Here is a 22992-nt window from a genome sequence, read left to right on the forward strand (position 1 = left end):
CACTCGAGCCTTTCCTTGGTGATACGGGATGGCTTCACTGTCTGGCACTTCGTGGAGACCAGAGTTAGAGTGGGGCCTGGAAAACAAAGCAAGGGAGGCATTTGAGATGCTGTTGAATGTCTTCTCTTTGTAGATCCTCCATACATTTCAGAAGCTAAGGGGACCGGCGTGCCTGTAGGACAGAAGGGGACCCTGCAGTGCGAAGCCTCCGCGGTTCCCTCGGCAGAATTCCAGTGGTACAAGGATGACAAAAGGTAAGACTCCCTTCCCCTCTCCCTCCCTCAAGAAGAAGGAAGGTTTTCCAGGTCCCTGGTTCCACACAGATGCAAATGGATTCCTGCAGTGTCCTCTCTTAAATGCCTCTTACCTATGAAAGAGAAACAGTACCGGGCCAGTCTCTTCTTGACGTGAATGAATTTCAGCTGTGTTTGTAATGCTGCCATGTAGAACTATCACTCGCCAGTCAATGAGCCTAAGAAAAACTATTTTTTTAGGAAAAGAAACTGTCAAAGGAAAGACCACCAGGAGCCCTGGAAAGTCTGTGAATTTTTTATAGGCCTAGGAAATAATGTGTTCTGCACGCAGCTATTTTTAACACATTCTCAGTCTTGCATTAAGGCGTCAGGAATGTTCCCGGGGCTGAGTTAGCCCTGGCCGAGGACTCCAGTTCCATTCCAGATGTGCTCAGTGGTGGTGCAGGGACGTGTCCGTGACCCGACTTGGCACTCCTTTGTGCAGAGCTTGCACTTTCAGGGCAGGAGAAAAGACAAGGGCCTCCCCGTCCCCTCCTATTGTCGCAGCTGCCATCCGGATGTTTGCCGTGATTCACTGAAGTTTGTCACCGCGAGGAGTTATCAAATGGCACATTAGCACAGGGTTCAGCAGCTCCGAAAGCCAGGCAATTACTGCCATCAAAGAGCTATTTTAAGGTGGATGAACAGCAATTGATGGGCAGGAGCTGCCCACGGTCAGAACACAACTTGGTGAAAATGGGGAGGTGGCAACGCCAAGTCCTGAGGCGTATGGGGGTACAGGACAGGGAAGGAGTGACGAGCCTGAGAAGCTGAGGGGAAAAGCCACAAAAAGGGCAACTTTGGGGAGGAGAGACAGTGAGCGACTCCAGACCAAGACGCAGGTTGAGAGCGACCCAGCCCGCGGGACTCAACATCCCCGGTGTCTGGGCTTCTTTACTTATGAGGCCAGTGTTCACGGCAGCACTAGGTACAGTAGCCAAGACGTGGAAGCAGCCTCAGTGCCCACTGACAGAAGGATGGATAAAGAAGATGTGGTACGTGTATACAACGGATATTACCCGGCCATAAGACAGAATGGAAGAATGCCATTTCCAGCCACTTGGATGGACCTGGAGATTATCATAGTGAGCGAAGTGAAACAGAAAGACAAATACCATATACTCTCACTTATATATGGAATCTAAACTATGACAAATGAACTTATCTACAAGATAGAAACAAACTCATAGACATAGAAGTGAAACGTGGTTACCACAGCGGGAAGGGAGGAAAAGAGATAAATTAGGAGTTTGGGATTCACAGATACACACTACTGTTAAATATATATAAAAGAGATAATCAACAAGGGAAGGACCTGCTATATAATAGGACAGGGAACTATAGTCAACATTTGGTAATAACCTATAAGGGGAGAGAATCTGCAAAAGAATAGATATATGTGTGTACATATACATATATATATATGAATGTATAACTAACTCACTTTGCAGTACACTTGAAGTTAACATGACACTGTAAATCAACTATACTTCAATAAAAAATAAAGTTAGGGGCTTCCCTGGTGGTCCAGTGGTTAGGACTCTGCTTCCATTGCAAGGCGTGCAGAGTTGACCCCTAGTCTGGGAATTAAGATCCCACATGCCACACAGGGCAGCCAAAAATTTTTTTAATTAATTTTTTTTAAAAAAGGCCAGTCAGCACCAAGAGCCCCTCTAGTTTAGCCCCTCTGCATTAACGCCTGAACTTTGTTTACAACCAAGTCACTTAGTCAGAGGTTCCACTGTGGCTCATTATAATCCTTCCAAGTGAGAAGCACTACTTTTTTGTTCTTAAGCGCCAGTTCTGGCAGCAACTTGGGGGCACTGTATTCATCGAGCCCATTTTGTAGATGTGTGTTTGAGACAGAATGAGAAAAGCAGACTCAGAGATTAGAAGAAATAACAGGCTTTTCTCCTTTTTCCCAAGAATTCATAATCAAGCAGAAGGGAGTAGTATTTTCCCAATAAATAAACATGGGTATCTTTCTTCAAAATCCTGCTTCCTTTCTCCATCCATTTTATCTTTTCTTTCATACTAAGAAGAAAACTGAGACATGAAAGTCCAATATCAAAAATCATAGCGAAAAAACAGAAATCCATTGAGCTCCAAGGTAAATTCCTGAACTTTCAATGGTTCAGATCTTCAAGGACATTAATCAGCTACATCCTGTTTTTCTAATCCTTGATGGGATGAAAATGCAAGCAAAATGTGGAGGAAACAAAATCTTAAAAGATGTGGAGGAAAGATTAGCGCTTAGGCAGAAGTGGCCAATGGTGAGCATACGAAGGGCGAGCTCAGCTCTGCACAGCTGCTGTGCCCCAGGGAGGGGGCTGCGGGCTTCACCCAGGATGAAAGAGCCCGCCTGACAGCGTCGCCATGGGCAGGGGCTTTCAGAGACCGGGGCTCAGGCGGCTCCGAGTCTCCATCTGAGCCCTTCTCGAGGCAGCCCCTTTCTCTCCTTTAGTTGATTCCGCTCAGTTCTTCTGTTGGCCCTTCATTTATTTACCCCCCAGCCCCGTGTTCTACCGCTGAATGGAGGTGTCTGTCCTCTGGGCACCAGGCTTTTGAAGAGCATCCCTGCCTCTGAAGTCTTGTCACTGCCTGTCCTTCCTGGACCACTGGCAGGTCACTCCTCCAGGGAGGTCTCCCAGGGAAGATGGCCCCCACTAAGGGGAAGGCCACCTCTAACCTAACTGATATCTCTGGTGAGATGATCGAATTTCTGAGACCAATCAGAGGAGTCCTTGTGATGGGGACAGGCAGTTTTCTCAGAATTTAGGATAGAAGTCTCTCTTGACCGAGTTCGAGTCACTCAGTGCCCGCCACCACCGTGTGTGCCATGGATCAAAGGGAGAGGAAAGGGAACCCTGTCCTTAATAAGGACCACTCATCTGTAGGGACTCGAGTTGTTGAAAAGCATGAAGAAGCTGAAGCCTGGTAGTGACACTGAACTGGCCTCTATACCCTGACACCAAATTGAATCTCAGAGACAAGAGTTTTGGGTGAAGAAGAGACTAGCTTTATTGCTTTGCCAGGAAAAGGGGGCCACTGTGGGTTCATGCCCTCAAAACTTTGTGTCCCGACCTGGAGGGGATAATGGGGAGTTTTATAATGGTTCAGAGAGGAGGGTGGGATCAGCTAGTGGACATTCTTCTGATTGGCTGATAGTGAGATAATCAGGGATCAGCATCATTAACCTTTTGTACTTGTGGGCAGTTTATAGTTAACTTTTCCCACCTGGTGGTGGTTTCAACATCTGCTAAACAACTCAAAGACATTATGTGTATCCCTTAAAGGGAAGAGGAGGGCATGGCAACCCACTCCAGTATTCTTGCCTGGAGAATCCCATGGCCAGAGGAGCCTGGCAGGCTACAGTTCATGGGGTCACAGACTTGGACTCAACTGAAGCAACTTAGCACTCATGCATCCCTGAGCAGCCTCCCCAGTGGCCTCGAAGGGGAAACAAGACCCTGTCCCAAGGCTGTCCTGTTGCTTCTTGGCTGCTTCTCCCCGTCTGCCATGGCCTCCCTTCCCCCATTAGCAAGTGTTTGGACCTGCCCTTTGAAACTTAGGGAAGGTCTAGGAGGCTGAGTGAAACCTATTTCCTACAAACTAGAAAATGGGGGGTACAGAAAGGCTTTGTGCAGCAGAGTTCCACAGGGTCCTGCTCAGTTTCAGACACCTCCATTCTCCCATTGCATGGAGGCGTCTGTCCTCTGTGGCACAGGGAAGTGTGTGACCACATGGAGCGTCACCCCAGAAGCTGCAAAATGCTGCCGAATACCACTGGCCGCCCTGCTCTGCTTTGAGCTAAAGACATTTCAGAGCTGTCAGCAGAGCCTTTCTGGGCAAGTGTCTCTCCCCACTGCAGAGCTGAAATCTAATTCACAGCTTGGTTCCAATGTGACGACTTCCTCCTCAGCCCAGGGATGGCGTCAGAATGGCAAAAGGGATCAATAAGCTTGAGGAACTCAGAGAAACCTCTGGCAGGTGGGCTGCAGAGCCTCCTATGGACAGCATCCCCTGCAGGACAGCAACAGAACAAGCCGGAGATAGAACAGTGGCTTCTGGCTGCACAGCCAGACACCTCATTCCTTTCGGACTGTGCTCACATTATAACGAAGTGTGTGGACCCGTGCTGGTTCGCTGTCCCTCACATGGGAGAGAGAAAAGCCCCCAGATGAACATCTACAGGATGGAAAGCAACGTTCCTACAGCCCCGCTCCGACTTCCCTGGAGACAGACGCTGGGTTGGGACAGAGGCCCAAATCCTGGTCTTCTCATCACAGCGGTCACAAGTCTTGGTGATGGAGAGAACCGTCCATTTGTCCTGCAGAGAGGACACCTTCAGATAATGATACAGCAGCTAATGTCGCTGCCAAAACTGTCCTGTGGCCCAGGGACAGGAAGGAGTTTTCTATGTCTCACTCCACGGAAATATATTATTTTGAATAACATTTTATGGTTTACAAAGTATTTTCTCATCATTATCCTGCTGGGCTTTGCTTTCTATTTCTGCTGGAATATTGTCTTTCTCGGTTTGATGACTCCAGTACCAGCCATTTGCCTCAGTTTCTGCCCTGCGAACCCATTCCAACATGTGTCCACCTTGACACATTGTCCTGTCCACATGCCCTGCTCAACCAGCCCCTGCACAGGCAACTGAGCTTTGGGGATCAATCCCTGAGATCCTCAATTTAGAAGGATGGTTGTCCCTGGTGGTTGTCTTTCCTGCAGCATAGACAGCTTCTAGGCAAGGAAGACAAATTATTTCAGGGAAACTAACAGTTTGGCTTAAAGCCTGTTCTCCGAAACAGGACATCCCAGCGGTTTTTACAAAGATGAGCGGTGCTCTCATGATTTCCATGCAGACGTGCAGGTTCCATAGGAGTTGTTCCTAACAGCCTCCAAAGGGCAGTGTGGCCCCACCAACCACCGAAGCAGTTTTTCCTTTCCCGCTCTGTCTGCCCTATAATGGTGTCTGCACTTGTAACAAGTGTGTCTGGCTGTCCTCCCCACCTCTCTCCCTGGCTTTTTTCAGTGGCCCCCCAGCCATTGGTGTCAGCCCTTAAGGCACGTTGGACTCCATGATGGGGTAAGACAGCCAGGGAGGCGGTCCTGGCTGTCTGAGGCCACACTCTCGGGCTTCTGTAATCCCTCCCAGGATGAGATGCTCAAATACAATGGACAGATCACCCCTCCCAGGCCCATCAGGGTCCCCTAATGTAAAAACAGTCCCTGATTCTTTTATCCTGATCAAGGCCGAAGATAAATTACTATCTTTAGAATGTCTCAAATTCTTAAGGGACAGTTTTACTACCAGTTGCATGAAAAACTTTGCTCTTTCAAACCTATCTGGTTTTTCTCCTGTTTGAAGACTAGATTCTTCATTTTCATGCTTGCCATCACCATCACCATCATCATCTTCATCAATAACATCAATTCTCCAGCACCTACTGCTCGGATCCTATGGGGCTGAATGGCACACAGCTGGCGCATTGTATTTGTTGAAGGCACCTGCCTTCAGAGAACTTCAATAATTACAGAGAGAGATGAAGATCTGCATTGTGCCAAGCATGTCTCCAGGCACACACATAAAACAGAGAAATGTAATTACGTGTGCCATGGTGGCAAACTTGTTGTGTAGTTGAGTGGAAAACAAAACAAAATAAGAAAACGGGATTATAGGGATGCCAGACAGGGGGAAGAGGGAAGCTCACTAATTCCAGAGTTTTTCTTCTTCCTCGTGAGGAAAAAATACATATAACCATCCCCTTTTTCCTCTCTTTTCCTTCTGTCTCTTGTTTCTCTCAGGCTGGTTGAAGGCAAGAAAGGGGTCAAAGTGGAAAACAGACCTTTCCTCTCAAAACTCATCTTCTTCAACGTCTCTGAACATGACTATGGGAACTACACGTGTGTGGCCTCCAACAAGCTGGGTCACACCAATGCCAGCATCACACTGTTCGGTGAGACAGAGCCCCAAGCTGGACAGCAAGGAGCACAGTGCGAGGCGGGGCGGGGCGGGGGGAGGGAAAGGTAGAGGGAGGGAAGGAAGAGAGTCAGGAGCAGTTAGGCGGGGGTGGGTGAGAAGGTCAGGGGTGAGGCGGGAGGGGGAGAGAAACAGCACACGTGTGAAAGGAGACCCCGGGTTTCATCCTGTAGTAGAAGTCCTGACACTGCAGGAAAGGGTTTGGGGGATACTGAAGTGACATTGAACTTTCCCCCGCAGTATCTCCTTAACTGACCGTGGGGATTGCAATCGGATCTAGTCGTCAAGAACCAGAGGGGAATATACACTGTTTCCATACTTCTTCCCTGGATGAGTGTGAAATGTTACCGTTTCTGGTCCTCGGGATATAAGAGAAACGGCATCGTATTTATAAAAGTAGACTCGTGGGCCTTGGGATCCTGAGTAATGTTAGTGTCAGAGGGAGAATTAACATAGCCAGTGGGTGTGTCCCTGGTTCTGCATTTGTTTCCCAGGGTGTTGTCTGGCTGCGTTAAGATGTTATCTGTCCAACCGAGCCACCATCTTGACGGAAGTCGCATAATCATTCATGCATTAATTCATTCAGTCCCTATTTATCGAAGGACTAATGTGGGCAAGGCAAGTTGTGGTGCCTTCATTGCATACCCAGCGACTATAAGGGTGCCAGAAACAAGGGAAGGAGGCAAGTAAACAAACTTAGATCCCCAGGTCTCATGCTTCTTGGGGGAGAACAGTCACACAGACCTGAGCCTGGATGCCCGAGGGCCATCCTACATCTCTGGTGGGCTCCTTCCCCAGGAAGATGCAGACTGTCCACACAGCCCATGGGGCTCATTTCTGGTTGCTTTGCGGGGGTGGGAGGCACATCCTCCAGGCCCAGCAAGCACCTTAGCTTAGAATCCTTCCAGTTTGTTCCCCCATCTCCCATGTTAAGAAGCACTCCTGAGTGTCCTGGGAAGGGAAAGGTAAGGAAACTAGCAGATCATGGGCAGGAGCCTAAACCCCTTTATTCGGAGAACTCCCGGATAATCCCAGAGCTCCATAAAGCACCCCTCACTGCCTGCCCACCCTGCCACATCTCCTCCATGGCACCATAGACCCCGATCAGATCGTCCAGACAGCCCACCTGTGCTCTTCCCTTGCTCCATCCAGATTTCCAAATTGCATTCCATCTCCCCTTTTCCCCAGCACATAAAATAAAGCCCAGCTTTATCCTCCAGGGCTGGGAGGGGGCAGGCTGCCCTTGATCCCAGAACTGGCAGACCGGAATGGGCAGAGCTGTGATTAGACTGATTGATGTGTCTGACGCCTCCCACCCAGGGACAGTCATCAGGGCCGCTCACGTTTGTCAGCCTTTTGGCTTTTTGGCAGGTGTCTGTCTGCGTGAACAGAAGGACCGTGATTAGGAAGGGGCGGCCCCGCTTCCCCTTGCCTCCCAGATCCAAGGCTCTCCCCGCCCTCCCCCCACAGCCTTCCTCTTCCCTGTAAACAGTCTCCCTCCTCCTTTGACCCCTCTGCTCCTCCAAATCAGATGCATGAAATGGTTTTGCAACTGACTTTATCGCTGCTGTCTAATTCCCTGGCCTCGTCCCCTGAAGCCATCTCAGATGAGAAGAGGGAGAAAAAGCAAACTTTAAGAGTGAAATACCGACATTTGTGACAAGCAATGCAGTGAAGCATGCGCCATAAATCTGCTCCTTTCCACAGACCCGTGTTTGGCAATTAAGACCTCTGCCCGCATCCCTGGCAGTCTGTCAGTATCCCCTGCACCCTGTGTGTCAGGTGAGATGGTCCAATAGTTGCCAGTTTTCTGGAGTCCAGGAGACTCTCTAAAAACATGTATGGAAAAGTGATAGTATGGATTCAAGTAAGTTTAGAAAGACCAGATCAAACAAAGATGAATTGGGTCCATGCGGGGATGTTCTTTAACACAGGAGGGCTCAGAGCCCTTGCATGCTAAATCTCTAAGAGGGAGAAACAATTTGGAACATTTCCAAATTTAATCAAACAGCAACCAGGTTTTTAGCCTCATTGAAGAGAGCGTTTCTGAGAAGCCCCTCACAGCCTCACCACCTGGGTGACACCTAGTTCCATGGAGCTACGAAATCCCATTAATGTGCCATGCCTGCATTTCCTCCCCCTTGGCTCACACTGCAACTGGTCCACACAACCCAGCCCCTAAACTTTTGATCAGTGCCCACTATCAATAAGACCTCTTGACAAATATAAACGTGTTAGCGAATTTTCTATGCCCTTTCCTATGATCAGACCCATCAAGCCGACTTAGGCAGGTCAGAAAGCAGCCTTTGCTTTCTGTGAATACACAAACTTTGTGATGAAACTCCTTCTCTTGTAGCATCCGAGAGCCAGTTAAATTAGCATCATTTTGCCGCCAACCTGCTCGGAAGCATGACCTGACGTTGAAAAGTGAGGAATGTGGGTGCTGGTTAGATTCCTTCAGGGTCAATACCTTTGAGGTACTACAGTCAAATGGGGAAGGCGTGGTCCTTCCTAGCAAGAGCCCTGCCAGTAGGATTCTGAGAACCTGGTCCCTAAGGCTCCAGAGGCGTCAGGGGACCAGGAGAATTCAGTCCCTGGGATCCTAAATCACAGAGATTCCTGGGGGACCTTACTTCTGCCGTGGTGCTGGGAGGCCAGAAATCCATAAACTTGGTCTCCCCAAGTGAACCAGTGGAGCTGTGGATGAGACACAGATCTCATCTGGAAAGAGGCTTTGGTCCTCTGCTACCAAGTCAGCACCCCAGCTCAGCACACGCCCAGAGTCCGTGCTCCTGCAGAGGCTGCGAATGCATGGCCAGCCCCTTGCTTTCCAACCTCAGCATCCCGTGTGCATGCACCCAGCCCTTCGCCGTTCCTCATCTGCATCTTGCCCCACCACCTCTGGTTTTCATGTGTTCCTTTATTTTTCCATCCCTCCAGAAATGTTTGTGAAAGGCGGTATACAAACTATATATGATGGATATATAGCTACTGTATATAATATGTGTGTTTGTTTTCATTTTTCTCTCCTGTGTGTCCCTCACCCGATATAGAGCTAAGTGAGCCTACAAGCTCATCTTTGTTGCAAGGTCAGTATCCCCCCTCCCCCTGCTTTATGGGTTCTCCCCTGCCCGCTTTCTCCCAGAGCCCCCTCCCCCTGCCCAGCTGTGTGTTCCCTGAGGCTCCTGTCTGTCCAGCAGCTAGTGGATGGTGGCAGGTGCTGAGTGGGTTACTGGGAGCCGATGAAACTCCAAGGACCCCCTTACTCTCTGCTCATATTGCCCACCTCCCCTGACAGGCTGGGAAGGGAGAAGAAAAGAAACAACCCTATCTTCTCAAAGCCTGGAGGTCTGCATGGAGACAAAAGGCTCAGAGAGCGAGGCTTGGGGCAACAGGCAGAGAAGTCCACCCACTGAGTGCTTCTCATAGGAGCCCCAGTGACAGCACCCCCATCAGCCACAGAAGCAAACCTCCAGTACAGGGAGTTTCAGAGGGTCCCTAAGCTGCCACAGAGCGTTCGTGGGGAGCGTCTTCAGGGAGGAAGGTGGGCAGGTGCCCCTGCAAGGTCCTTGGAGCAGACGCCGCTGAGCTCCTGTCCAGAGCCCGACTTCCGGGGGTGCTGTGCACTTGGGCGGGTCAGGAAGTATCGTTCAGACTCAATTTCCTTGTCTGGGCCATAGAATTGACCCGCCTTATAATCTGAGAGTTGTTCTAGCCTTCACCTGAGAACACATAGTAAAAAGGCTTTGAAAACCACCAGGTGCGTCTTGAACCATTGGAGCCCAGTTTCTGGTTACAGGCCTCCCCCCATATCATGATCCAGGGGTTCATGAACTCATTTCTCAAACCCTCTCCGTAGCTTCTGTCCACCTCTTCCACGCCAACCCTCCCCACCCTGTGATACCCGCATCTCTTGCCTCTTTTTACTCAGCCCCTCAAATTTTCTCAAGGTCCCTTAGCCTAGCTAAAGTGATTCATTTAGACCATGACGAAATGTTCAGAAGTGGGCCTAGGCTGAGTGGCAGAATTGGACACATGGTGTGTGTGCTGTTTACCCTTTCCTGCTGAGGACAGTGCTGACCCTCGGAGAGCCCCACAGCAAAGCGGCTGTGACCACAGTGAAGAGAGGGTCTTTCCCCACTTCCCACCATCCTTCTCCCCCCACCTAGCACCTCCCTCATCTTGTTCATCCATTCACATCTGGCCATGCAAGCCATCATCAGAGGATGGCGTTAGACTTGGGGAGGGGGAGACGGAAGGAAATGAATTATATGCGAAATTACTTGACAGAAGAGGAGAAAGCTTTTATGGTGAGAAGATTCAGGGATACAGTATTCACCTTAGTGATACAGAGCGCCATGGTGATGAACCACAAACAGGGAAATGCAACAGGAATAGAAAGAAAAGGAAGTCAATGGAAGGCTCCGGGTTCAATTAGTGACTCAATGTACGCTTATTGAACCCCTGACCAAGACATATGCGCAGATCTCGAAGAATGTTGGAAAAGTAGCAAAGGCCATAAATGGTGAAAGGGACGCTTGAGAGGCGGGAGGTAGGCAGAAGACAGCTTGCGAGGGGCTTTAAGAGACTTCAAGTGACTCAGCTCATTGTATTCACTGATACCTGTATTCTCAGCTGGAAAGGGAACTTTTCAAACAGGGATTGGTTGCTAAGCAGTTAGAACTCCACTGAAGGTGCACCCCAGGGATGGAGGGAGCACGTCCCACATCGAAGCCAACAGTAACAAAACTGACCAGAAGCAAACAAATCCCTGCCTGGTTCTGAGCAGAGGACTAGGAGCTGAGGCTCCACCTGCTGACCCAGAGCTGAGCATCCTCACCACGCTCTGTGCTCTGTGATCCACTGGGAAGGTGGGGCGGGGTCTCCATGCCAGCTCTCTTCTCTGCGTTGCTCCCACCCCATCACCCTTCTCGTTGGGTGCAGGACAATGGGTCAAGGCCAGTGCTGTGTAGATGGTAGAATCCTGGAATATTCCAAGACTTGGATTAGTGTGGTCTTCAGTATAGCTGTTGGACTCTTGTACACTAAGGACTGTATTAGAGAAAAAAGACCATGCTCTTGGGGCATTTACCTTATGCATTGCTCTGTGTGTGTATATGTGTGTGTGTTGCTTTTCCCTCCTCGGTAGCTAGCCTACCCTAGAACAGAGAGCTACCTCATTTCTCTGGAACACACCCAGGTTAGGCTCCTCTCATCTAGATGTATTTCCACCCATGAGGAACACTTAGCTTTAAGAGACATTCCAAGCTATTTTGTTACTCAGTATTCAAATGGTCCAGAAGGATCCAGAAAAGAGTTTCCTTCCTTCTCAGCATTTTCTGCCACCCTGATGTATTTCTCCACTCCCCCTCTCGCAAACACAATGGATTTCATGTCCTGCTCTTGTGTTGATATGTAGTGCTGCAGGACTCCTGCCATGATAACTAAGGACTGATGGATCCACCACCATCCCTCATGCCCTCCCTCATAGGCAAGAGTGCCGGGGACACACTCAGCGGCTCGGTGGCTATTCATTTCCCATCCCTGACCCGCTGTCTTTTATCTCCTGGGTGAGGAGTCAGATTCGATGGTATCAGTGGTCTGGGGAAGGTCGGCTGATTCACGCTGCCGAACCTCACGGTGACCATCAAATCATCTTAATAGAGAACGGGGGAGTAAGTCAACTCTGTGCATCAGAAGAAACAGTTGCAGTGGGAGAGAGGATCTGTTCTTCCCTGCTGAGGATGAGAGAGAGCTCATTAAACCCAGCCTCTCAGCAGTTAGCGTTTCTATGGTACGTGTGTCTAAATACAGAAGGTACCAAACTAAAATCGCCTCGCCCTATTTCTGGAATGTTTGTGTATTCTGTGTATCCTTTCTGCCATGAATCCAGCCCTCCTCTGCTTACTAGGACAGCAGCCCTGTGCTCACCTAGGAACTTGGATTCAGCTGGGTTTGGTGACAGAGAGATCGTGTTATGGATTGACCATTGACTTCTCTGAGTCACCACTTTAATCTTTGATTACTGATCTGCCTTCAGCCTTTACCAGAGTGGCTTCTTGGGGCAGCTAATGTCCATTTGGATCAAGAGTTGTATCATGTCTCAGGTGCCTTTAAAGAGTAGACTGAGAGTTTGAATACATGGGGACGTACTCAGGTGTTTTTGGTCAAACGTTCTGGTTGAGTTTAGATGAAGTCATCTCTAGGTTATCTTTCGTTCTAAATGCAACGATCTTTGCACGGAGAATCCTATCACTTCTATGCAAAAGGCTTAATGCCATCTTCTTTTTCTCAGCTTTACTTTTCCTTATTTCAGGTATAATGAATGAGTAAAATTGTAAGATATTTAAAGTTTGCATCATGGTGATTAGATACCTGTACACAAGGTGGAGGGCTTCCCAGGTGATGCTGGTGGTAAAGAACCCACCAGCTGATACAGGAGACTCAAGAGATGCAGATTCAATCCCTGGGTTGGGAAGATCCCCTGGAGAAGGAAATGGCACCCGACTCCAGTATTCTTGCCTGGGAAATCCCATGGACTGACCTGGTGGGATACCGTCTATGGGGTCTGAAAGAGTCGGACACGACTGAAGTGACTTAGCACGCACACATGTACATACCCTGAGGAAGGATTTCCCATCCTCCGTATCCAGGGTGAACACATGCAGAGGCCCCCAGCTAACAAGGAAAGATGAGAGGTCAGCCTGCTTATGGCCAGTCAGCAGGACAGGCTCTATGCATTGTCCCGAGAGCCTGAACTGGTGAATGGAGGTCTTTCCTGATCCAGCCAGCAGAGGGGAGCTGATGCCCAGCATTTCCCCAGGCAGGTCCCAGCAGCAGGGATGCAGGTCTTACTGTCTTAGATCACCCCAGAGAGAGGAAGCCCTTGGGGCCAGCTGGTTACAGTCTGACTCATCAAGAGAGGTCAGATATCAAAGGTCTGGCCTCCTCCAGTACACTGAACCTCGCTCACTAATATCTCAAAGATGCGTAGATGAATGCCGGTTAACTTTACAGATCAAACAGAGCGTGGGCACCTGCATTCATATTACTGCAGGAGGGCCTAAGCTTTAGTTTTATAATAAAGCCTGCAGACTTCAGGGTTTCCCTGTGACTCAAACGATAAAGAATCCACCTGCAATGCAGGAGACCCAGGTTCAACCCCTGGGTTGGGAAGATCCTGGAGGAGGGCACGGCAACCCACTCCAGTATTCTTGCCTGGAAAATCCCATGGACAGAGGAGCCTGGCAGGCTGCAGTCCATGGGATTGCAAAGAGTCAAACACAGCTGAGTGACCAACACTTCCACTTCTACTTCTGCAGACTTCAACTAATTAGAGGATAGTCTGGTGGCCAAAGAAAAAAGGTTGTTCTACAGAGAAGTGTCTATTGGCTTGGGGGGCTCAGGCTCCAGGGTACCAGCTTCCCCAGCCAATACACGGCGGGGATGCTGGATCTCTGAATCAGAGATCCAATGTGAGCATCCGGCCCCAACCCCCACTCAACCTATGCCAACTGACTTCCCAGCGCAGCAGAGGGGCACATGTCCCAGGGCTGGGCCATGGCCAGGACAGTACAGGGTCTGGGCCAGTTCAGCCTCCTTCCCCCAAACCGCCGGAGGGTAAAGTGAAAGTCCCTGGCTGCTTTCTGCCTTAACAGTGGCTTGTTTTTCATTTCTTTTAGAAGTGAAAACCACAACTCTGCCCCCTGGGAAAGGTTGGTATGTTTACTTTCCAGGCAGCTGCTGCCTTGGGCTGGGGGGCGCAAGACTCATCGCCTTCTCACAAGATGCGTTCTCTTCTGCACTAACCCCAAGAGGCAGCCCGGTGGGGACCACCTGACCTCGGGCTGGCCCTGTGTCAATTCAGATTAACCATCCCCAAGGACATCGATTCTCCCCGGGTGCCTCCCCTGCAAAGTCTAACTCGTCTTTGCTGGCTACACTAATAGGGACCTGTCAGTGCCCAGAATAGCTCCACGTCTGGGCCTTTCTGTAGCAGGCCCGCCTCTTTGCACATGATGCTCTAATGCAATGATCTTTTTGGACCTTGGCCTTGCATGCTGGCCTCTGCTTACCCCATTCTCTCTTTCTCTAACTTAGAGCTGGAAGGGAAGTGGCAGGAGGAAGGGGTCAGGGGAAGGAAGGGGGCGGTTCTTGGGTGAGTCACTTGGCTACATCCGTCCAGATGTTTCCAATGGATAAACTGGCACTCGTCACAGCTCTCCAGGACCCTGACGGTCCTGGTCATTAGTCTCTTCAGGCCTCCAGAGCTCGCTGATGAGACTGAGGAAAGAAAGCCTTCCACGCCGAGTGGAGGCGCTGCTAGATGGAGCACACCGACCTCCTCTGTGTGGCCGCGTCACCAAGCAGATGGGCTGAGCTGTCACTCTGGCCAGCACGGGTTCTGAGAGGGCCTCCTGCCCGGAGCCTGGGATCCACACCTGCCTGGACAGCGGGTCCTCCTCTCGTGGGGATCTTCCTGTGCCGATCAGTGTGGGCAGGCCTGGGGTCCCCACCTTGACCGGCACCTGGGCTGGGCAGGCCCTGAAGCCTCACTCTCTGCTCTCTTCCTCTCTGGAGATGTGAGCGGCCCACAAAACCACAGTTCCAAGTCCTTGAAAAGAAAACTGTATTTGGAGACAGAAATCAAGGGACCTTGGGGACATCACTTAAGGTCTCCAAGACTGAGTTTCCACACATTAGAGCAGAAGATAACAGCCTTCATCTCACACACGAGGGGCTTCAAGGGGCCAGAACACATTTCCAGGTGCAAACAGTCCACCTGGAATCCTAACCAATGTGGCCTTTCCTCTGGGTATATCTTCCCTCAACCATGCGAATTTTCAGTGACTTATATTGGGAATTGTTAGAAAAGTGGGGGAAAGGTGTTTGAAAGAAGGCAAAATAGGAGAAGAATGTTTTGCTTTGTTTTCAGTTTGGTTTGTACTTTCCTTTTTCAAGTAGAATCGTAAGAAAAAGAAAAACAGACACAAAGTAGGTTTAGACACGTCAGCATGGGTCACTGTTCTGGCCCCTTCCTTCCTTCAACTAATGTTTGTTAAGTACCTGCCGAGGGCCCAGCTGGGCACAGAACTGCCCTTCTGGAGCTCACAGCATGGAGGAGGAGACACATGTGAGACACAGGAAGGGAACTGCAGGATGGGTATGTATTTTAATAGTGGGTTGTGTATGGTATGGTGTGGTAGAAGGGAACAAAGCAAGTCAAGGAAGGCTGCCTGGAAGAGGTGGCTGCAGCCAGAACAGAACCTGGAACAAGGAGTAGGAGTGAGTCTAGTGAAGAGCATTTCAGGCAGAAGGTGTGATGGTGGGAAGGAAAGAGAATAAGCTGGAGGGTGCACACTCATGTGCATGCACGAATGTGTGTTGCTGGTGTTGTGTGGAGTAGGAGCAGGGAGAGCCCCAGGCACACGTGTCCAAGAGTGAGGCTAAGGAGTCAGAGCAAGCCTCTGAGTGTCCTACGGAGCAGCTGAGAGGTTCCCTAAGGCCAAAGGAATCTAATCCATTAGTGGTTTGATCAGCTTGGAGTCACAGAAACATCGGCCTGGGGTTGGCATCAGGAGTCAACCCAGAAATCCAGGGTGGGTGGGCGGAGAGCTGGTGCGTGGACTCTTGGAGGATGTGAGGAGACCCCGCCTCGGGTTTCTCCAGGAACCACCGCTGTTTCCTTCTCCAGGGCAGCTGTGTCCATAGAGATGCTGGGTGGGGAGCAGGAAGGGATGGGGAGGCGAGGTCCTGCTGGATGTGGTGGTGTCCAGGGGAGTACCAGCCTCACGGACACGCCTGGGAAAGGAGGGCAGCTACAGAACATCGTACTCCGAGTGCCCTCCCCACCGCCTCACACCCAGCAGGCATTTCCTCTCTTCTCTGGGAGGCATTCTCTGATACGGGGGATCAGGGCCCTCCCCACAGGCTCGCTGTGTGCATCCCAGTAGCAGCAGAGCGCCCAGGAGCCCCAGGGGAGCAGGAAGAGTCAGAACACAACGCGCACCCCAGATACCTGCCACACTGCGGCGTTGCCAGGTGCCCGGCGTGTTTGCCAGCTCCCAGCCGCCTCCCGCAGGGCGCTGCGGACTCCCTGGCCAGCAGACAAGTCTTCTGACTTTTCTTGCCTGGCTAGTTCCCAGCTGGGCTGTCTGCCTGGCGTGTGCATCCGCCATCCACCTCCCTGGAGACGTGCAGTCCCCGCAGCCCAGAGAGGTGGAGGGCGGCAGGGACAGAGAGCATCTCCGTGTGGGAACTGGCATCTTCCCCCTCCTCCTCCCAGGAGCCAGAACAGGAGGGCCACGCTGGGAGGAGTGGGGAGTGAGTTTCGAAGCTGTGTGAGCCAGTGTTCAGGGAAAAGAGGTTAGAGAGGAAGGGAGCCCTGGGTGGATGGATACCTGTGTGTCCACACGCGTGAGCAAAGTGAGCAGAACTCGCTTGGAATCACGGGCAGCGTGCCTGGCAGAGGGGCGTGCAGCCACCAAGCCTCCCATCACACTTGGAACCTGGCTCCCAGGGACCCAGAACAAACTCCCCGTCTCAGAGCTGGCCTCAGGCAAAGGTAGGGCTCTCCTGCCAAGAATCTGGGGTGTCCCAGAGTGGAAGGGTGTCCTCTCTGGGGGCGACTTCTCTTCTGAGATTCCAAAGAATGCTGTATAGAGTCAGCAGTGATTGAACATAAAAGCTGGGGTTTCTGGTAATGATTTGTTTAGAAACAGGAGTTAGATTTTGGAAGATGCAACCAATTTGTGATCAGTGGTCAAGGATAAGCAAATCTGAAATTGAATTACAAGTCATCCGGAGCTTTGGAGGTTCACAAGGGTGCCCCTTTGTCACGGGTATGCGGTGGACTGGGAGAGGGAGGGGGTTAACCTTTGTGTCACCCAGACATTCACCTCCCTGGTGGGGAGCAGAGTCATCTCTTGTCCTTATCCGCAGGAGAACTTGCACTGCCAAGGAGTTCTGGCCTCACGAGCACTGCAGTTGGGGAGGAAGAAAATTTCCTGTATACTTCTAGGTTCTTCTGGATGGCTTAAGAATTAAATTGACATGAAACAGAGTAACAGGAGAAAATAAAATACAAATTTAATAATACATATATACATGAACGGAGAAGGAAATGGCAACCCACTCCAGTAGTCTTGCCTGAAGAGTCCCATGGATGGAGGAGCCTGGTGGGCTGCAGTCCATGGGGTCGCTAAGAGTCGGACATGACTGAGCGACTTCACTTTCACTTTTCACTTTCATGCATTGGAGAAGGAAATGGCAACCCACTCCAGTGTTCTTGCCTGGAGAATCCCAGGGACAGAGGTGCCTGTGGGCTACCGTCCATGGGCTTGCAAAGAGGCAGACACGACTGATAATTGAGTTCACACGTACGTGGAAGAGACAAGGAAAACTGATGCACTCACCAAAATGTCCCAAACCTTCACCTTAAATAGCGTCTTCAGCTAAAGACAGAAGAGGATGCTGGGGACAGGGGATTAGGACTTCAAAAGGAGAGGAGGCAGTTCACATGGAGGTGGAAATGCTGCTGTGGGGTGGCAGTTATTGGTGGACAGGCAGAGGTGGACACAGAGGGGAAGGATAACAGATTCTGCAGGTTCCTCCCTGTCGCCACGGCCAGTTCACACTGTGCTTACCTGTGGTGACAGCTCCCTTCCTGGAACAGGCCTTCCTTCTGCATTCTTTACCCAGTCAGGTGTTGTTTTTGTTCAGTCGCTCAGTCTTGTCCAACTTTTTGCAGCCTCATGGACTTCAGCACACCAGGCTTCTCTGTCTTTCACCATCTCCCGGAGCTTGCTCAAACTCAAACCCATTGAGTCAGTGATGCCTTCCAACCATCTCATCCTCTGTCGTGCCGTTCTCCTCCTGCCTTCCATCTTTCGTAGCATCAGGGTCTCTTCCAGTGAGTCAGCTGTTCACATCAGGTGGCCAAAGTATTGGAGCTTCAGCTTTAGCCTCAGTCTTTCCAGTGAATATTCAGGGTTGATTTCCTTTAGGATGGACTGGTTGGATCTCCTTGCAGTCCAAGGGACGTTCTTCAACATGACAGTGTGAAAGTGTCAATTCTTTGGTGCTCAGTCTTCATTATGGTCCAACTCTCATATCCGTATATGACTAATGGAAAAAGCATAGCTTACACCATGCGGGGGGAAGGCAATGGCAAGCCACTCCAGTACTATTGCCTAGAAAATCCCATGGATGGAGGAGCCTGGTAGGCTGCAGTCTGTGGGGTCGCTAAGGGTCGGACACGACTGAGTGACTTCACTTTCACTTTCACACATTGGAGAAGGAAATGGCAACCCACTCCAGCGTTCTTGCCTGGAGAATCCCAGGGATGGGGGAGACTGGTGGGCTTCCGTCTATGGGGTCACACAGAGTCGGACACGACTGACGTGACTTAGCAGCAGCAACAACACCATGCAGACCTTTGTCGGCAAAATGACGTCTCTGTTCTCTAATATGCTATCGGGGTTTGCTATAGCTTTTCTTCCAAGGAAGATCAAAGCTTCTTCCTCAGTCTTGAGCTTTGACTGCTCTCAACTTAAAATAATCTGTGTGCCAAAGAGATACTTTGGGGTGGTGAGTCACCACCCTTCACTGAGAAGCAGCACTAGAGACATAGAGGCTGGATGACCTGGTGCATTTCAGACTCATAAATGCTCAGGGGTCGGCTTAGGTTAGAACAAGAGCTTTGTTCCAAAGATCTAAGAAAGAAATCATATGGGCATTGCTTCCAGACTAGGAGTTCTAAGACCAGAGAACATAATTCCACATGGCATTAGGGAGCCTGGCTTGATGGTAAACTGTATGAGCCAGAATTGTCTCTGTGTCCAGCATCCAAGTCAGGCAAGCAGTTCTGGCTTTGTCCCTTCAACCTGGTGAGGATGTGGACTTAGAGAGGGCACCAGCTTCAAAGGCCTCTGCTAAGTCCAGGGATAGCATCACTGACTCAATGGACATGAATCTGAGCAAACTCCAGGAAGACCGTGAAGGACAGAGGACACTGATGTCCAGGGGGTGGCAAAGAGCTGGACACGACTGAGCAACTGGACAACAACAGAGTCCAGTGCAACAGAGGCTGCCAGAGCAAGTGTGGTCTGAGAAGAAGCCTTGCTTCATATGGCGCCTAATTCATCCGGGCTTCCAAACGTGTGTGTGCTGTTCATGAATTCTAACTACATTTGTCATTGGAGTTCATGGCCACCGAGCTCAGGGAGCCAGAAAGCTTAAATGATAGGGAAGCTGCTGGGGAGTGCTATGACCTCGGAGTTATCTTGCCTCCCGAATCTGGCTCCATCTCCAACAGTATCTGTGTGCAGGCCAGGCTGCTGTGTGGCTCTTAGAGAAAGGCACCATCCATCTCCCCTCGACAGACACATGCCATGGCATGCTCGGCATCCTTCTGTCCCTGTAAATCTTCCCATGTGCATGGCCAGAGGCCACCTGTCTCTTGGCTTGATCCCACCTCATGGCAGCTAATTTTGACCTTCTGAGCCTGTGGAACTTGAAGGAGGTCTGCTCTTAGCTGGTGGTCCAGATAGGGTAGAGGCCAAGAGTGCTGCCCTGAAATAGAGTGATTGACAGAAAGAATGCCAAGGCTGCTGCAGCATCTACAGGGGGATGGTCAGTGTGTCCACCAAGTCCTTTCCTGCAGGACAGGTGGAGCGGCTGAAGGGCCACGTGGATGTTGGAGGCGGGCAGTGCTCAGAGGAGTTGGACGATGATGCAGACGGTGTAGGGATGTTGCTTTACCGAAGCTCTGGGTAGGGTGTACATTAATCCACCACCTTCTTCTTGAATCTGCTCCCTGAGCCAGGGCCTCAGCGTGTTCTGATGGCAGGGGAGTGGCGGCCACCTGCACACTGAAACCCACACCTCTCAGCCCCTCCCTGCGCGGGCGGACTCCCTGTAACCTAGCTGTGTCCTCGGGATCAAGCTGTGGAAGGTTCATGTCCCACGCAGTCCCAGTGTGTGGACGGGGGGTGCTGGAGGCTCCCAGCTGGAGAGGCGCCTCTGTGAGGCAGGGGGCCAGGCTCATGGCGGGTGTATTCTCTCCGCAGGCCCGGGTGCTGTCAGCGAAGTGAGCAACGGGACGTCATCGAGGAGGGCAGGCTGCCTCTGGCTGCTACCTCTCCTGGTCTTGCACCTGCTCCTCAAATTTTGATGTGAGAGCCGCATCCCCGACGGGGAGGAGCCGCCGCACCGCCAACACGTCAGTGATGGCGACCGACAGCAGCAAGGCGAGCACCCCTGTTCTAAAGCAGACACGATCCCACCAAATTCAGACAACAGAGCCGAAGGGGACACAAATTCGAAGGAGGGGAACAAAGAATGCTCTGGGAAAACGAATTGAACGAGGACACTGGAAATCACCGTGCAGATCCCTAGGTGCAGCCGAGCTTTCTTTCTTTTTCCAAATGGGAAGAACGCCCGTGGTGCTGGACCCACCTGTACACTGCATGGCGTGACCTCTGTTACCAGGCGGGCAGAGGCTCTACCGCTCTGCCCACCACAGTGCCCCCCCACCAGGGAAAATTCTGGAGTTCGGCCACCCCAAATTCAATCATTCTGTAGAGAAGAACTCAGAGGGAGGCAAGCGGGCCCGTTCCTGGACTGTGTCCCTATTTTGTGTGTGTGATGAAATGCAGCATCAAAAAGATAAATAAAAAGGAAAAAACAAGACAGCCTGACAGCTACAACAATCCCACAATCAACAGTCACAAAAGATATTGTTAAACGTTCTTTTTTTTTTTCATTTTACTACATGGACATCATGGATAATAAGGGATTCTGATTCATTATTAATTTTATTAATTATATTTTCTGATATGAGTCTAAAACTTAGTGCAAAAACAAGACAAAACTAAAAAAAAAAGTACACAGATGAAAGGGGTAACGGGAAGTGTGTTTGTTAAAGGGTAGACGTGAATAGTGTACTTCTTACCTAGGTTTACAACTGGTGGACCACACACCAGGCATTAACCACCTGGTGCGGATTTGGCAAATCCACCAAAAAAAAAAAAAACACATACAATTTAACCAACATCTCCACCAGCGCTACAGATTTCTTCTTATTCTGTGCATTTAATGCAGACAATACTATGCTTCTACATGCTGTTTAGAAACGGAAGGGTGACCTGCACTGTATCTTGAGTTTGCTGACAATGCTTCTTTTGATGACATATATTATACAGTATATATATATATATACATATATTTTTTTTTGTTAGAGTTCTAGCCATTTTCTTTCTCAGCAGGGACCTTTCTCAATCATTACTGCATGCTGTATATGGCGTTAGCTGTGTGTTGCTCTTCTAAAAGATGATAGAGTTTACTGGTAATTGTGTAATCAGCTCCTGCCTTTTTATTTTCTTGGGTTATTCACATGTCAGAGACATTTCTAAAATGCGAAAAGAGAAAGAGAACACTAACAGCAGGTGCAGCATCTTTTCCAGGGGCGGCTCTCGGACGCGAGGGCTAAGGCGGGAGGCCCGGCTTCTCCAGCAAGAGCCCCGGGTGTGGACAGACAGCAAGCAGCCGAACCAACTCCACAGTCAGTAACCACTCGCTTTAGCCCGTCAAGGGAATCTAGGATGCCTTTGTGACCGCTGGAGAATCGAATCCTATTGGTTTATTTTATTTAAGTCCCCACCTTTGTGTGCGTGTGTATGAAAGAGAAGAAAAGGCAGTTTTTAGGTCAACTTTTCTTCATCCCCCGAAGTCTGGGAACCGGAGGGGCCTCGGGGAGGGGTCCTGATGTGGTGAGGGAAGGTGGGATTGGGGGTTGGGAGGGAAGGGTTGTCTCTGACTTGACATTAAAAAGTGTTCCATGTCCCTCTTCACCTGGTGTGGCACCTCATTGTCAAGCAGGGGGCTTGGGGGAGCAGAGCCTGCCTTGGCTCAGGCGTGAAGGAGGGGTCGGGCTCCTGACTCAGGCTCTCTGGCCCCCTCGGGGGTGGAGTGGGGCTCCCTGTGGCGTGGGCTCTGACCGCAGGCAGGGGTTTGGGAAAACACTCCTCCATTACAAGCAGGGACGGCGAGGCTCTGGCGACCGCACCTCCAGTGCCTTCAGAAGGACCTGCTGTGTCCACAGCTCCCCTGGTAACCCAGATGGCAGGTCCAGGGACAGCTTTCACACGTGATTACTTCCGGGTGCAGAGTGCAGCTATCACCCCCCAAACCCCTGAAACATTGTGCGTGAGTATTGCCAAATCCCAAGCCCCATCGGCCAGCGTGTCGGGGACTTTCCGCCCAAGCCTGCCTCCCAAACCTTGCCTCTAGCAACAAATTAAGAGAAAAGGTAGGTGTTAATGCAGAATAGTTTTCAAATAAGTCTAACCTGTTCTGATTCTGGGAATTCAACAAGCAGCTGAAGAGTTGCTGAAAGGCAGAAATGAGGTCGGAGCTGAACCATGCAGGGATTTCTGTGCTGTGTCCTTGGGGGCCAGTCCCACCTGAGAGAAGGAGGAAGTGTCGGAAAGCAGTCGTTTCATTTCCAGCGGCTCCTGGCAGCTTTGAGAAAAGCTTGTTGACTTCATGTTTCTCTTTTTTTATATATTCTTTCCCGCTGGTTTATCACAGGATCTTCAATACAGTCCCGTGTGCTCTACAGTAGGACCTTGTTCTTTATCCTTTCCAAATGTAACATTTTTGCATCTCTTAACCCCAAACTCACAGTCCACCCCATTCCCACCCACCCCG

At 50.5% G+C, this 22992-nt stretch overlaps 1 protein-coding gene across 4 annotated transcripts in view; it reads left to right on the top strand.

Moving 5' to 3' along the window:
- Nucleotides 1-22049, top strand: part of NTM (neurotrimin) — a 420911-nt gene extending 398862 nt beyond the window's left edge. Inside the window, exons 5-9 of one of the 4 annotated variants that reach the window (XM_055414990.2) lie at nucleotides 134-254; nucleotides 6108-6259; nucleotides 9336-9371; nucleotides 13965-13997; nucleotides 20352-22049. In XM_055414990.2, the coding sequence (XP_055270965.1) occupies nucleotides 134-254; nucleotides 6108-6259; nucleotides 9336-9371; nucleotides 13965-13997; nucleotides 20352-20455 (446 nt within the window). In that variant the 3' untranslated portion in view covers nucleotides 20456-22049. The remainder of the gene's footprint in view (nucleotides 1-133; nucleotides 255-6107; nucleotides 6260-9335; nucleotides 9372-13964; nucleotides 13998-20351) is intronic. The other 3 variants (XM_088832437.1, XM_088832438.1, XM_088832439.1) reach the window with 3 other exon arrangements.
- Nucleotides 22050-22992: the final 943 nt, after the last annotated feature.

This window comes from Moschus berezovskii, chromosome 25 (genome assembly GCF_049115385.1).
Source record: "Moschus berezovskii isolate FMDL1 chromosome 25, NW_MosBer_1.0, whole genome shotgun sequence".
Taxonomy (NCBI): Eukaryota; Metazoa; Chordata; class Mammalia; order Artiodactyla; family Moschidae; genus Moschus; species Moschus berezovskii.